Source organism: Diaporthe amygdali (genome assembly GCF_026229845.1).
Source record: "Diaporthe amygdali strain CAA958 chromosome Unknown NODE_33_length_508711_cov_65_296071, whole genome shotgun sequence".
NCBI classification, from domain to species: Eukaryota; Fungi; Ascomycota; class Sordariomycetes; order Diaporthales; family Diaporthaceae; genus Diaporthe; species Diaporthe amygdali.
The window spans coordinates 94614-110076 of record NW_026517053.1 but is presented as its reverse complement, the minus strand read 5'-3'; the positions used below and the strand labels follow the sequence as shown (position 1 = coordinate 110076).

Below are 15463 nucleotides of genomic sequence, written 5' to 3'. Positions count from 1 at the left end.
AAGTTGGCCTTCAGGTATACCTAGTTAGGAGCATGGTTCTAGTTTGAGATATATTTGCCGCCCGTAAATAGCCTCGAAATACGTGTCTGGTGGCTGATTCATTATTTATCAAACTTATTGTACACATATGAGCGAACACTCTATCGTGAACAGCTCCTAGCCTTGGAAGTGTTGGCACAAGGCCGCAAATTTGAAACTTATTACTACCCATGTGTCTGATTGTCTAACATCTAGTCATGATATCTTTGCAGTCTAGCCGCTTCTTCTAGATCAGCCTGCCTCAACGCGTCCGCAAGGGGTATCTCGTCCAAGGAATAGAACTTGGTCCTCTTGTAGAACTTCCAGACCAAAAAAGCCGTTATAACAAGAGGAATATCTCTGTCCACACATTAGAGACCGTTCTGATAACACAGGGCATCGCCGGATGAACTTACAAATACGATGACACGAAGGTCTCGGGGTCCCAGTTGCCTTTCGTGAAACAGCTAAATCCATTCGTCAACAATATTATGATGCACAAGCATAATGAGATCCAAGAACTATAGACTATGCATGCGACTTCGTTAGTGCTGTCTATCCAGAATCAGTTCATGAAATGGGTGAGGGGAAAGAGCTTACAAGTCCAGGAATTGTGCCATGGCAGCCTCGCCACCGGAATTCCCTGTTTTGTCATCGCCAGCTTTAAGCGGATGTGATTTAGAAGAATTGTGCACCAGCTGACTAGCACACCAGCTGCGGTGAGGTCGACAAGCCACCAGAAGACTGTCATGGCATTGTTGCTCAGAGTCAGGAAGCTCAGAAACATGAACAACGTGAACAGGGCAACACACATGTAGGGTGTCCCCCATGCAGTCGTTCGCAGGAAAATCTTTGGGGCTTGACCTTTCAGCGCGAGGCCATACAAGACCCTCGTACCAGCCATGAGTGACTGATTGCTTGCACTCCACGCACTCGTAATAACGATGGCATTGACCACGCTTGGAATGGCGCGGATGCCAGCTGCACTTGCCGCGATAACGAATGGAGACTGAGCTGCGGTTCCGCTCTCATCACCCAAGCGCGGGTCATCGCTGGGAACGAGCATTCCCACGACAAGCACTGCAAGCATATAGAATAGCAAAACTCGTGCAAAGACCTGTCTGCAGGCGCGGGGGATTGCTCGTCGTGGGTTCTGGGTCTCAGCTGCTGCCATGGCGATAGACTCGACTCCTGCGAAGGAGAAAACGGCAGAGGTCATGACGCCCCAGAAACCAAGGAATTTTCCCCAGTCGCCAGTGCCGATATACTCGACAAACGGTCCTGGATTCTGCCAATACTTGAAGCCGATGCGAGGGGTACCGGGGACGCCACCGAGGTCAATGACCAAGCCGAGGATGATGAGGAATACCACCAGGAGGATCTTGAGCACTGCAAAAAAGAACTCGACTTCGCCAAAGATCCGAACGAATGCCACGCCAACGACGACAGTCGCAATAATGAAAATTATTATCCATAATGCGCTGTTCAAATCAGTCCAAAATTGAAAGAGTACACAGATAGCTGTAATTTCGGAAGGAATGCTGAGCAAGTTCCCGTAGACGAGATTCCATCCGATGGCAAATTCGAGGGCAGGGTCGACCAGAAAGCCCGCATGTCTGACAAAGCTTCCAGTGACCTGCAACTTGTCAGCCATAAGCTCACATTTGCCGTGGAGCGTTGCCGTTCAATATCTCACCGGTAAGAGAGCCGTTACTTCGCCAAGTGCAAACTGGACCGAGCAAACTATTCCACCGACCATAGCATACCCAAGCAAGGCGCCTAGGGGCCCGCCAGTCTGGCTGTTATGCGTTAGTCACCCATTGCGGAGCCCGAAGCGATGCATTCCAGAATAGCCTCATAAAAAGACAGGTAATCGTAGCGGGAAGAGGTTTATACATACATTGCGCCTCCGAGGCTGAGGAAAAGTCCGGTCCCGATCGCACCAGCAATGCCGAGCATGCTCAGGTGGCGCTCGGTAAGGCCTCGCTTGAGATCATGGAGCTCTGTTGCCGTGACGAGATCGCCGTCGTGGTCGTTCACATCGGTCTCATTGATGCCATCTTCGAGACCGTTGCCGTGGCCGTTGGGGTGGTGGTGCCCAGATACTAAGCCTCGGGACTGGCTGTCAACGGCATGGGGCTCGACGGCCACCACAGCAGGGACCTTCCCCGTCGTTGTCTCTGCAACGACGTCTTGGTCCGAGTCGCTGTTCCTGCTCATGGTTGCGGCTTGGGGATGACTTCGAGACCCAAGACGAGATCGTCCGAAGAATATGCCTCGGCGACCCGAGGGGATGGAACCGCTTTTTTGTGTGCTTTTCGCCCATTGCGCCATCGGCGAAGAGATAACGTCGACGCCGCGATTACGTAACCCCTGTCATGGAAAACCCCAGCTAATCTCGAACTTGTTAGTCGCTCTTAGGATCCGTCAGCCTCAACCTAAAGATACGCGACAATAGGCGTGGATTTGTCAACTTCAACAAATAGAGGTTGTTCATCGCTAGTATCCAGATTGGATGAAATATAAGTCATTAACATTTCTGGCATGGTTTAGGTCGTAGCATGCCCCCCGAGGACCCTGGCAAGCAGCTGAGGAGACATTTCATGTTTTCCAAGTACCACTAGCTGTGCCTTCACGTATAGAACAGAATGACCAGGCTCACCTCCTGACTGTAAGTGGGAAGGGGGAAACAATTCTTTTGCGAGAACTGAAGGATCAATATGCTATTGTAACGCATCAAGGGACACATCTCTTTAAGTGGTATTAGGCAGTGCCTGCTTCTGGATCTAGTGAAAAGAGGACTGCCTGGAGCACGGAGCAAGAATGAGAGATACTAGACCTCGAAAGCAGAATATGAGGCTGGCCTAAGTCGCCTCACACCCCTTAAAGCAATTCCTCCAAATTCAATCTGCCTGTCTAAATGGATTGTCCCGCATGGCCGTGAGCTTCGGTTCATTGCTCTCAAAGATATCAGCTCCTGTCTTTTAGGTAGCGCTTTGCTCCTGGCACACATGCATGTGCAAGATCTGGCGCCATGCAGTCTGATGGGAGAAGCCATCCCGCAGACAGTGACAAAAGCTCTAAGTGAGGGGCTGGAACACAGTCGCCAGTTTGTACTTGACAGGGGTGATTTTGCGGTTCTTGAGATCCAAACTCATTGTAACGCGTATTCGATCCAGGCAGCAAAGATGGCTGATCTTGATAACGGTGCAGTCACGGAATCTGAAGTACAGTTTCAAGCCCCTTACTACTCAGGTAGTCTGGTGGCTGTTGCACTACAGAGAAAATGGGTGAGCCCACACCTCTGAGCGTGATTTGGCCCTCGTATGATGACTTCCTAATTCCAATAGCGGCAACAGTCAGCTTGGGTTCAACAGTAGAACGCTGTCAAGCATTGCTTTCGCGACATCTGTGCTTAGCGATGAGAGGTAAATCGACATTAGTAGTATCGATGTTGGCCTCTCCGTGTGGATGCATAACAGTGGAAATCCCCAACATGTACTTGTCTCAGGAAGTGGTTTTCCGGACTGTGATCCACTGGGTCTGTACATGTGTACGGTCACGAGTTGGCAGTCATCTTTGCCTTCCTCTCTATGAGCGAGTTGCACTCAGTCACTGCGGTGTCGGAGACATTGAGTCTCCAAATTTTCCCTCGACCGCGGGAGAATGCAGCCAGCGGTGGCCCCTAGGGATGGGGAGGCTTGGAAGCTGACTGATGAACCCGTCAGCGTGGCGGCCGCAGCGATTACAGTACAAAAAGAAATGGGAGGAACCAGATCCCTTCAAACTGACGTGCTAGTATGTGTCTCGGTAGCATACACATGTTACTATCAATAGAGTTCACGAGGGCTAATGTAGGCATTGCCATGGAGCCATACACCAAGACCAGGCCCGTCCAAACTAGCCAGCAGAGCATTGAAATTATGAAGGCACGATGTTGTTGACCGTGAAGAAACAATACGAAACATGCAAATGACTCAAAGTCCTGGTGAATGGTCTGCGCAACGGTCGAGGATTGGTTGCCGCAGAAGTTTATATGACAAAGTTATTGCTAGCCCTGGAGGCCTTCACATGGGTGACATCACTGTCAAAGCGCTTGGTGAGATGAGTCTTCTTGTTGCAGCAGATGATCATGTGTTGCCGCCAGCGCGTTGCGCGTGGTTTCGACGTCGGGACAGCAGTGGTGCGAGCCTGGAAGGTGGCAAGGTGTGTGGGCTAAGTGGAGGAGACGACTGCCTACAGTAGACTACATACCCAGATAGTGATGGTGGAGAAAGCAAGAATAGAATCATGGCCATCTCAAGGGAGACTGGGGGCGGCGCGGATGCGGATCACACGTGCCTCCTCACGTGAGCTGCAAGGGACAGTCCGCAGCACGATGGAAGCTTGCCGTACAGGCTGGGTACTGGTCTGGTGTGGCGGGCCCTGCGCGGGTACGTGGCCAGTACAGCAGTGTCGCCGGCAAGGACTGCACCCTCCTCACCAATGAGTGTGATGCAAGGACTGTCTCTAAGTCCCCTCGCCCCTGCCCACCAGCCCCCTGCAATTGGCTCTACCAAGGGAATCTCTGGTCCTTGCCTCCTGGCACCTGGCCACTGCCCATTGCCCACTGCCCATTGCCCACTGCCACCGCCACTGCTAGTGCCCGAGGCAAAAAAGGCGTGCATCCCGTCCCATGTACAAGCAACCTACCGAACTTCCCCACTGTGGCCTGTGGCCAGTGGCCAGCAAAAGGTTTTAGCGCCTTGACCTATGAAGCTTCCTTCGTCACACTGCCAGCCCAGTACCCGTCCGGTCCAGGTCAGTCCGGCCCAAGCCTACCTAGGTACCGGTGATGTTGATTTTTTGAGTTTGATTTTTCCCGTCAAGCACCACGAACGACGAAAACAGGGCTTCCTCTCGCACCGGCATTGCCATTCCATCTCATTCCACAACCACTCCTCTCCTGCAGCCATCTGTTCCCTTTTGATTATTCAATCATCCCCATCTCAACGCGTCAGACGCCCTCTCGACCACGCCAGAGCTTGTCGTGTCGTCGTCCCGTGTCTGCATCCCTCCTCCCGTGTCAAGTCAAGAAGCTTCTCGCATCGATCGCGTCGCCTCGCCCCAGTCGTCCACGACGACCGCTCCCAACGCCCAAACCCCCAAGCTTTGACACCCAAAGCAGTCCATATACACACAATGGCTGGCCCAAACTTGCCATCCAGCTTCGCTTCGGCCGCAGCAGGCCAGAACTCCGGTCGCGACAGAGGCAGCACCCGAGGTGACTCTCGTGGCAGTGGCAGTGGCAGTGGTGACTGGTAAGTGTCCCCTCGCGCTCCCCTCCTCATACCCGAGCCTCAAGTCTCCCCATGGGCCTCTCAACCCCCTCCTCCTCCCGCTGCTGGTCTACCGCCGGCGCATCGCCGTTCTGCACGCTACTGGGGCGCTGGCGTCGTCCTGCTCCCCCCAAGGCTGCGATCCGTCTCCGCCTCGTCTGCCACACCCCGATCCTGCACACTGCGCGCTTCCGTCCCACCTTGGGCACGATCAGGCCCGTTTTGGCCTGATTCTCCCCTCTCCATGCGCCCAGGTCATTTCTAACCTCACCATCGCCTTCACTCACAGGCTACGAAGGGACGGCCGTTCTAATGGGACTGCTATCCTCCGCCGATCGTCGACCACGCCCTTCAACAACCAAGCGTCAACACTTCCCGCGATAGACAATCTACTCAACGCCTCTGCCAACGAGCCCCAGCCTCCTTCTGCTTCTCCTTTCGCCTCTGCACAAGAAATCCCGAGTAGCAAATACTCCAGAGACGACCTGCTTGATGTTGGCAAGATGACGGACCCAGGCAACGTTGATCTGCAAGCATTGTTCATGTCAAGCTTCAGTCCTAGTGGCCATGTTAATGGACAAAATACCAGGGGTTGGGGCAAGCCTAATGACGCACATGCTCACAACGATCCTTCCGTGTGCTGGGACCAAGACGGGGAATTAGGCCCACTTGGTAACCAAGACATGTCCGTTGAGGAAAAGGAGGTGGGTACCCTTGTGATTCGCAAATTCTCCCCAGATCCGCGCGATTTTGCGTAGCTAATCGATATTCTGCCGGCAGCTTTACGCCTCAGATGTCAACTCTCCTCTGAAACAGCAGCAGCAACAGCAGCAGCAACAAAACCAGCAGAGCAAGGAGGGTGGCCAGAGCGCGGGCGTCAACGGACGAAAGCCGTCCATGTCTCACAACCTGACTTCACCTTCCGGCGCACCGAGACCCGCCACGCGCCGCAGGGAGACTACAGACACCAACCCCTTCTCTGGCGGCGGAGGTTTGATTTCGCCCGTCGGCGCTGGGCCCAGTCGATTTGATATGTCCTGGCTGGGGAGGAATCGCGCGGATACCAAAGAGATTGACGCCCCTGACGAATCAAACAAACCTAGTGGCGCTACAGATCCTGCAAGGCAGGCCGGATTTACTGGGCTGGCTCGCAGCAACACCGCCGGTGGTGCTGGTTTTCCATCTGTTTGGGGCGCCTCGGCCACCACCACACCCGTGACCACGACGGGCTTCGGCGGGTTCGGCAACTTTGCCATCGCCACACCTGGCGCCGCCGACAAGGGATTTGGGGGCAGCACCGGTTCCCGCTTCTTCTCGAGGAAGGAAGACAATGTACCCCTTGAAGACCACGCCACCGGTTCGAACGGAAGCCAGCAATGGGCAACCCGCTCCCGCACTGACACGGATCCTTTTGTAGGAGACGTAGGCCTCAGCGGCAGTGCTGCTCTTGGTGGTGCTCGAGACACAAGCCCCCCGCCTATGCCAACGACAGGGCCCCAGATCTTCGACACGCCAGCCAAGGGTACCACGGGCGACTTCGGCATGTCGGGTCTCAACCTGGGGGCCGCGCGGGAGCGGAATGCGTCTTCGGCTAGTCCCTCTCAGACCAACCCTTACCGCAGCCCCCCGGCAGAGCGTGGAGACAACGAGCCTGGCGACTACAGCTACGACAAGTCGCACCCGGTCGGCGCGCAATCTGAACAGAACTCCAATTTCGGCTCAATCCGTGGCTTTCCCGCTGCCGCATTTGATGGTAGCGATCGCAGCCAGACCTCAAGCGTCGGTGCCAAGAATTACCCATCCCTGGGCAATATCGGAGGATGGCCTACTGGATTCCCCAGTGCGACCCCTGACCGCGAGCGCTCTGCGTTCGGTGGCGCTTTTGGGAGCTCCGTCTTCAGTCCCATAGGCGGCGACATGCATTCTCCCGGTTTGGGCAGCATTGGAGGGCTCTTTGGGACAGGAAACGGCGGCCTCGGAGGAGCGGGCTCACTGAGGGGTGGCAGCAAAATCCAGTCACTGTTTCCTCCTGCCATGCAAGCCCAGATGCAGAACCAAGAGACCGAGTCGCTGGCGGATTCTGTCCCCGATTTGAGGCAAACCAACCCATTGGGCGTTATTGGGGCCGGCACAATCGGCTCTCAGCGCGACACTGATAGTCCGGTACCGATGGGCGGGCGAGGTCTCATGGACATCTTTTCGGGACCCCAATCGGTCAGCTCGCCTAGTCTCTTCACCACCGCTGATCACAACCAGCCCCTTCTGGCCACGGCTCCGCAAGGTCATGCCTTTGTCGGCACGGCGCCACAACCAACCTCATTCACTCCTGATCCTACAGCTGCTGGGCCTCCACAATCGCAGGCTAGAACCATGGTCATGCCAGATCGTATGCGCTGGGTCTACATGGATCCCCAGGGTCAACAACAGGGGCCATTCACAGGTCTTGAGATGAATGAATGGTACAAAGCCAACTATTTCACTCAAGATCTCAGAGTTCGCAAGGTGGAGGATCCAGACTTTGAACCTCTAGGCCAACTTATTCGTAGGATAGGCAACTCTCGCGAGCCGTTCCTTGTGCCGCAGGTTGGCATTCCACACGGGCCTGCACCCCAGGCCGGCGCCTTCCCTCCAGGAGGTGATGCTCGAGGTGTGATACCACCTCTGCTCGGCGTCGTCCCCAGCTACGGCAAGACTTTGACCGCCGAGGAGCAGAACAATCTGGAGCGCCGCAAGCAGGAGGAACAGCTCGCGATGGCCCGGCAGAGGGAGGTGATGTCGCAGCAAGGCCACTTCCGTAACGTCCATACTGGTCTTCCTGGTGGTCTCCAGCACCAGGCCAGCATGCACAGCTTGCAGAGTCAGCCAAGCTTTGGGAGTATGACTTCGCCCATTGGGATGCCCCCTCAGCCGCCCATTGGCGGCGCGATAGGGGCTCCTACGCCAGGCTTCTTCGAGCAGCCTTCGGCTGTCAATAAAGCAGCAGGTCTCCCGAACGCTATGAGCGCAGGACCGGACCATGTTCGACAGGACTTGACGGACTCAGAGCGCCAATTGATGGCGAATTATCACGGACCTGGTGGCGTCTCCGGTATGTTCCCGCCTCAGCCTGTCGGTCCTCCTGCAACAGACCTCAAGGGTCGACTTCCGAACGTCGACCAACTGGAGAGGGATCCCGAGGGGTTCAAAGATAGACTGAAGGAATTTCAGGAATACCAAGGCATACCCACACAACGCGCCGACGAGGAAGCCCAACCAGGCCCTTCTCAAAGTGGGCCAACCAGGGGACTGGCTGACGATGCCGTCGCTGCGAACCTTGCCGAGGCCGCTCGAGTGATCAAGGAGGCCACTCAGGAGCCTTTTCAGTCGCAGCCCGAGTCGAAGCATGCTGAGTCGCAGCAGAACCGACAGCCCCATCCAACACAGAGCCTTTCACTGACCCAACAGGTCCAGAAGGCGCAAGCTGATGCTGCTCAAGCCGCTCAACGGCAGGTGCAGGATGAAGATGCGTGGGCAAAGCAGTCCGCGTCCACCGGCCTTCCCATGCCCTTCCCTCCGCCACCTTCGGTCTCTACACATCTCCCTGCGCCGACTGCTCAGCGGCGGTCCAATATTGCCGACCAGTACGCTGAGTCACGCTCCCAGAGTCAGACTCCTGATAGTGCCGCCGCTGCCCCTCCCCCATTGGCACCCTGGGCTCGCGATCCTGGATCCGATGCGCAAAAGGGACCTAGTCTGAAGGAGATCCAAGAGGCCGAGGCCAAGAAGGCGGCCAAGCTCGAGGCAGAGCGCCGCGCCGCGCACGAGAAAGAGGCTGCGCTGGCCAAGGAACGCGAGAAGGCCAACCCTGTCGTGCTACCCGGGCTGCCGACGTCCAGCACCTGGGGCAGTGGGTCTCCGGCTCCGTCGGTGTCCAGCCCTTGGTCCAAGCCGAGTGCAGTCAAAGCTGGCGTTGTAGCGACACCTGTTACCCCAACTAGCGGCGATCGTAAGAAGACGCTGGCCGAGATCCAGCGCGAGGAGGAGGCGCGCAAGCAGAAGGCGGTCAAGGAGCAAGCTTCGCAGACAGCTGCAGCTGCTGGTGCCTCCGCCTTGGGCAAGCGATATGCCGAGCTGGCCAGCAAGACTGGACCCCCAGGCATGACGACTGCCGCTGCCGCTACTGTGGCAGCCGCCGCCAACGCCTCACCCACTATCGCCAGCGGCTGGGCGACGGTTGGTGCTGGTGGAAGGGTTAAGGTACCCACTGGTCCTGCCTCGCATTCCTCTCAGGCCCAGGGTCAGCAAGCTCAGTCGCCGAGCCCCTCTACTGTTCGCTCCCCGACATCCCAACTGGCGAAGCCGCAGGTCAAGCCTGCCACGGCCGCTGTCGCTAAGAGCAGCGCTACTAGCGAAGCCCAGGGCGAGTTCCAGAAGTGGGTCAAGGCAGAGCTGACCAAAGGGCTCAACCCTGGCACCTCGGTCGATGAGGTGGCGGCGTTCCTGACGGGCATCCCTCCCGAGAGCGATATGATTAAGGACATCATATACGGGGCGAGCTCCACCATGGATGCACCGCGCTTCGCGCAGGAGTTCATTCGCCGGAAGAAGCAGGCGGAGAAGGGCATCTTCGAGCCTGCTGCAGTCAGCGAGTCCAAGGCCGGGTCTGGTGCTGGTGGATGGTCCGAGGTGGCTAAGAAGGGCTCAACCAACCAGCCCAAGGACAACGACGTCGTTGGTGCGGCAGGCTTCAAGGTTGTTCCTGGAAGGAAGAAGGGCAAGAAATGAGCGCATCTCCAGGCCTGACCCGATATCTCTCGGAGCTACTATTGAAATGCAGGAGGAGCCAGGCGATGCGCTGTGTCGTGCAGTGTCACTTTATGCGTTCTGGGGGTTGGTCAATGTGCAGGCTATGGCTGATGAAGAATCGGGAAACAAGAAATGAAAGCGCTAGGGGGCACTTTGCGTTCCTGGAGTCGCTACTCGGCAACTTTTGTAGGATCCTGGAGTGCTGCAATTCTCGGGCAACGTCCTGTCAGATGTGGGAGTAGCCTCGCTCTCACTGGCAGCTGTGGCTCTGGGCATTGAGCAAGAAACCGTTTAGTGATAGTGGCAGTGGCAGTGGCAGTGGTAGCGGTAGCGGTAGCGGTAGTGGTAGCGGTACCATTGCAGAAACAGTAAAATTGTAAAACGTGCCTTAGGGCTCGCCATGTTTTTTGGTCTTCCTACGGTTGTGGTTACTGGTGCGCTGTGGTTGGGGGGAATGGGGGTGGTTGTGCTCTGTGGTCACTTTCTTATAGACCTTCCGATTCTCCTCCAGAACGCATCCGAACTGTTGGGCTGCGCTGGGCCTTGTCTCGATGGCTAAAGGTGCTGATAAGATAAGCCCATCCCCTGCAAATTTTCAGATGCCCCTCCATGACCAATCACCCCTCCAAGCCTCAAGATCGAGCCTCTCTGACTGTTTTTTCTTTCAAGTTTCACATCTAACCGTTCAGTCCGGATTTTGGTGTTGGATTGCCTTCTTTGTCCGATGGCACCGTCATTGCAGGATGGCCTGGCTGCCTTCAACGCCTTCCTTCAGGCCAACGTCACTGGCCCTGTTCTCACCCAAGACCAAGCAAACCTAGCGGCCCCTTACTTGGACTCAAAAGACCTCGACCTGGGCATCCGGTCGCTGGATGTAGACGGCGTCGGCGTTTATTCATTCATCCCACACATCGAGCTGTTCTGCCTGGCAAAGCACGTCATCGAGAATGTGACCTCAGAGTCGGAGTGGGCAGCGGCTCAAGCTGAGACCGGGGCTCACGGAGGCGTGAGCCTGGCGTGGATGAAGCTCAGGCTGCATGTTTGGCACTACAAGCTCTTCATTCAGCCCAGTCTGAGCTCAGGGAGCGTCTTTGTCAAGAACGTGGGCATGAGTGAGGTGCCGACCTTGGTGGAGAAGATTCAACAAGGACTGGCCAGTGTCGAGAGCGACGTGTTCGGCGAAGCGTGGGAAGTCTCCGACAACGCCTCCAAATACTCGTCAGAAGACAAAGTGCGATTTTTGGTGGAGAAGGCAAATATTTGCCTCATGTTGGGCCACGATGTCAAAGCCCGGGAGGCGCTGAAGCACGCTGCGGAGCTCAACGGCTTCGTATATGCTTTGTCTGGGGCATTGGGAAAGAGAACGCGGTACCAGGACAAGAGCACCAGCCAGCTAGTGGTGCTTGCCAAGAGCGCAGTTGAAGGAGCCAAGGAAGGAGGCGGAGAGGCCCCTGAAGCCCTGGCACTGAATGACGATACCCTCCTGGAGCATATCGAGTTTTCAAAAGACGGCACAGAGGGAAAACATGGCGAGCAAAATATCCCAGCTGCAGCCTCAACGCTTCCGCCTCAGCTGCGGGATATCAGTGCTGATCAACAGCCTGAGCTTTCAACCCTTGACCAGATCATCCTTCTCACTGAAGCGACACTTAAAGATGCCTTCTCGCCGGCTGACGAACTTACTTCGGAGGAGATACTACCATTTGCTGTGAGGGTTCTCAACGACAAGAGCACAAACTGGCAGGTCTACACGCAGGCACTGTTAGTGCGGTCAAGGATCGAGATCCATCGCAGCAGGACTGTTGAGAGAGGTGTGCTGCAGATGCAGGCGGTCATTGACCAGGTTCTTGTTGACACGGCAGAGAAGGCTATTTCCAGCGCTGAAATGGAGGCAACGGCGAGTACCGAGAATACGGATGTTCCCGCTATATCAGTCTCGGCCGCCGAAGAAGAACCAAAGACAAGGCAGAACACGGAGATGGCTGCTCCCGTTGATGACAAGCCAAAGTCGTTCTTCCCTGTTGACAAATCGACCGAATCGGCCTCAGCAGACAAAAGATTGCAATACATACACCTGCTCTCGTCGCCTCCACGGTGGCATCTCGAGTCGGAGCTGGCATACGCCTGGACAGGTGTCGGGTCTCTGGTCTCAGCTCTTGAGATCTTCAAACGCCTTAAATTATGGGCTGAAGTCGCACTTTGCCTGGCAAGCAGCGCATCTTTGGACAATGAGGACGGCAGCGGAAGAGGAGGCGGCGGCGAAGAGAAGGCACGAGCAATTATCCGGTGGCGATTATTCCACCGTAAAGATAGGGTCTCCACAGCGGCCGAGGAAGAAATTGACGAGAATACGGACATATCGACACTCCAAGCGGCGGAATTCAATGGTCCCGAGAGGAATCCGCCCCAGCCCAATGCACCGAGGTTGTTCTGCATCTTGGGCGATATGGAGTCCGAATCAGCAGTGGCGCACTACGAGCGCGCGTGGGAGATCTCAAAAAATAGGTATGCCCGTGCACAAAAGTCGCTGGGAGAGCATTACCTCGCGCTGAAGGACTGGCACAAGGCCCGTGAGGCGTACAACCTAGCCGTTTCTGTAAATCGGATCGCTCCAGAGTTGTGGAACCGGCTCGGGGACATCAACCTGCGGCTCGGACTTTTCGGCGACGCAGCAGAAGCCTTCACTCGAGCAATTGGGTCGTCAAATGATACATCTGGTGGTGAAGATGCACGAACGTGGAGCAATCTGGGCAGCGCTCTGTATAGCATGTACCTTGAAGCCGTTGGCGAGAGTAGACAGGCTAAGGAAACCAGTGACGAGGGCGAGACACCAGTCAATGGACACAAGCATTACGACGATGAGGAGGACGAAGAACCCCGGCCGTCGACGAAACCTCAAAAAGATCCAGCGATGCTACTCATCCAATCGATGAAGGCATACAAACGTGGGGCGTCGATAGCAGGTGACAACTGGCGCATCTGGGATAACGTCATCACACTGGCCACACACATGCGACCCATGCCATTTTTCGAGATCATCCAAGCTGTACGGTCAATAATCCGACTCCGCCAGACTGAAGACGTGCTCGACGACGACATCCTGCGGCTGCTCCTCACAGAGGGCGTGCTGACGGTGGAAAAAAAGAACGACAACAACCCAAGTGGTATGTACGAGCCGCCACGTGGGAGCGTGGAGAGGAACGTCAACGAGATGATGGAGAACGAGGTCGCACCACTCATCACGAACCGATCCGAGTTGTGGGAGCTGGTGTCGCGTCTCCGAGTATGGAGGAGGGACTACACGGGCGCCATCGACGCCTCGGAGAAGGCCTGGCGGGCGGCTGTTGGGGGAGCCACGTCGGGCGCGAGCTCCATGGGCGGCGGACTAACTACCGACTCTGCTAAGTCCAGGGCAGAAGGTAGCAGCGGCAGCAGGAACTGGCTCGAGGACAATGAGGCCTGGCAAGTTGTGGTGCGGAGGACAGATGAGCTGGTGGCGGTACTCGAGAATTATGGCCCGCAGGTAGAGAGTGTCGGGGACAAGTGGAAGGGAAAGGCCAGGGCCGCTATCCGTAGTGTGATGGGTAAGGGTAAGGAAAATTGGGAAAGTAGCGATGGTTGGCTTACTCTGAAAGGACTCTTGGACGGGCTGAGGGCATAAGCAAATAGATACCCAAGGGAAACAGGTCATATGGGGCTGAGAGTATAGATATTCTGTGTTGCTCGCGCGCGTGACTGCGTCGGAAGTGGCATGGCCTATTCTATCCGATGCTGGGTGATGATTGGGTGACTCTTGTGAGAGCCAGGGTTGGACACTGCTAGTGTTACAATTGACCACTTGGCTGTTGTAGGAGCAAGAATCGTAGCTCACAGAAACTTCGAGTCGACAACATGCAGGTTCTAGGCGGCCACAGCAGGTACGCATCTGCCAGCTGACGGCACTGGCCGTCAAGCTGTGATGAGCCCGCTCTGGTTACTGGCAGAGGGTTGATACTCTATGTCTTCTTCAGGATGAGTGCACGCGATCCCATGCCATGCAATGAATGCCCGTCATATGAATAATCTCATCTTCAGGCAACAGCTGGCGTGAGCACAGAGTCTTTTATTTTCTTCGTCTTTTTCGCTGCATGTCGTCAAAATTTCGGGGGTCATCAGTGACTTGCTGGATGAACTTGGTGAAGAGCAAAATGAATACATTGTTCTCCAATCTCGAGGCCATTCTTGAGCTCTGCCCTTTGACTTGCTTCCAGCCTAGATACCAACAGATGATGCCGCCGCCTCTTCGTGTCCACACACCACAATTCCACTGGTCTTCGAAAAATATCAAAACCTGAGCTTTCCGTCAAAGCAGGTGACAGCAGCGCCATTCCCTGACCAGGCGTCCGCGTGCACAAAGAAATTTCCCTATGTCGAAATAATCAGACCATAGAAGAAACGTCCGATATCATTGTCGACGTTACTTACGTGAGGTATTTTTTTGATGATCGGGAACGTTTCATTGAAATAGACGGGGCCGGCGGGCAGCGGGCAGCTTTGCCCCATCTTCTCTAATTCGTCACAGACGTCAAATCGATGGTGGTACACCACAGAACCGATGAATTTGACCTTGATGTCGACTGCCGTCCCTTTCTCGATGGCATCGTGGAGTGTTCCGGCCGCCAGAACTGTGAGATCCTGGCCCCTGCAATATCACTGTCAGCGCAGCAAAGACCCGATCGAGCTCGGTACCTGAGTTGGACGGCCAAATTTACTTTACAGGTGGATTGGGGATGAGGTCTATCTGATTGATCTCAGCCTACTTCAGTTAGCATTTTTCCTGTCACAGAGCACAAAGCAAAAGTTTTGGCAATGCTCTCGGTGGCAGAGGAAAGACAACTGAAACAGGCAACAAATCCTATGCTTACAATGTCTCGACTGTGGTCGCCCCTGCAGAGACTGAACGGGTTTTTCCCTGGAATATCATCAGTAGCTGGCGGTCTCGCTTCGTTGATGCTGGTATCCTGTGTATCTTCGCCTTCATCGGGGAGGCTGACGGTTCCTGAGGATGCGATGGCACCGCTAATGACGGTTATGATTGTACTAGGCTTCATGTTGACCGAATCTAGGATGCAGACGAACCATGCAAGAGTGGCTTTTGGGGAAATTTCAGAGTATTTAAGGTGGATAAACAAGAGTCCAAACATGGATGTCCACACTCAGGGACCCAGTCTGTCCTTTTATTTTGAACTTCACCATTATCCTCGGCTAAAGCTCAGATACCCCTCGATCATGTGTTTTAGCAGGTGTATACAGCAAGAGCTTCCATAGAATGTACATTGTACTCCATAAGTTCACGGACACTC

General features: G+C 55.3%; 4 protein-coding genes across 4 annotated transcripts; 2 read left to right on the top strand and 2 right to left on the bottom strand.

Annotated features, from left to right (window-relative positions):
* Positions 1–230: 230 nt before the first annotated feature.
* Positions 231–2238, bottom strand: J7T55_002240 (dicarboxylic permease; the record flags this gene model as incomplete). Its single annotated transcript, XM_053132769.1, has 6 exons — positions 231–378; positions 435–485; positions 619–661; positions 730–1654; positions 1715–1817; positions 1919–2238. 6 exons carry the CDS (start codon positions 2236–2238, stop codon positions 231–233), a joined length of 1590 nt encoding a protein of 529 aa, XP_052989211.1.
* Positions 2239–5199: 2961 nt separating this feature from the next.
* Positions 5200–10100, top strand: J7T55_002239 (uncharacterized protein; the record flags this gene model as incomplete). The annotated part of the gene is made up of 3 exons (XM_053132768.1): positions 5200–5318; positions 5626–6040; positions 6117–10100. 3 exons carry the CDS (start codon positions 5200–5202, stop codon positions 10098–10100), a joined length of 4518 nt encoding a protein of 1505 aa, XP_052989210.1.
* A 745-nt stretch (positions 10101–10845) lies between these two features.
* On the top strand, positions 10846–13782 carry J7T55_002238 (uncharacterized protein; the record flags this gene model as incomplete). Its single annotated transcript, XM_053132767.1, has 1 exon — positions 10846–13782. The coding sequence occupies one exon, from the start codon at positions 10846–10848 to the stop codon at positions 13780–13782; it is 2937 nt and encodes a 978-aa protein (XP_052989209.1).
* A 662-nt stretch (positions 13783–14444) lies between these two features.
* On the bottom strand, positions 14445–15211 carry J7T55_002237 (uncharacterized protein; the record flags this gene model as incomplete). Its single annotated transcript, XM_053132766.1, has 4 exons — positions 14445–14525; positions 14586–14802; positions 14873–14916; positions 15026–15211. 4 exons carry the CDS (start codon positions 15209–15211, stop codon positions 14445–14447), a joined length of 528 nt encoding a protein of 175 aa, XP_052989208.1.
* Positions 15212–15463: the final 252 nt, after the last annotated feature.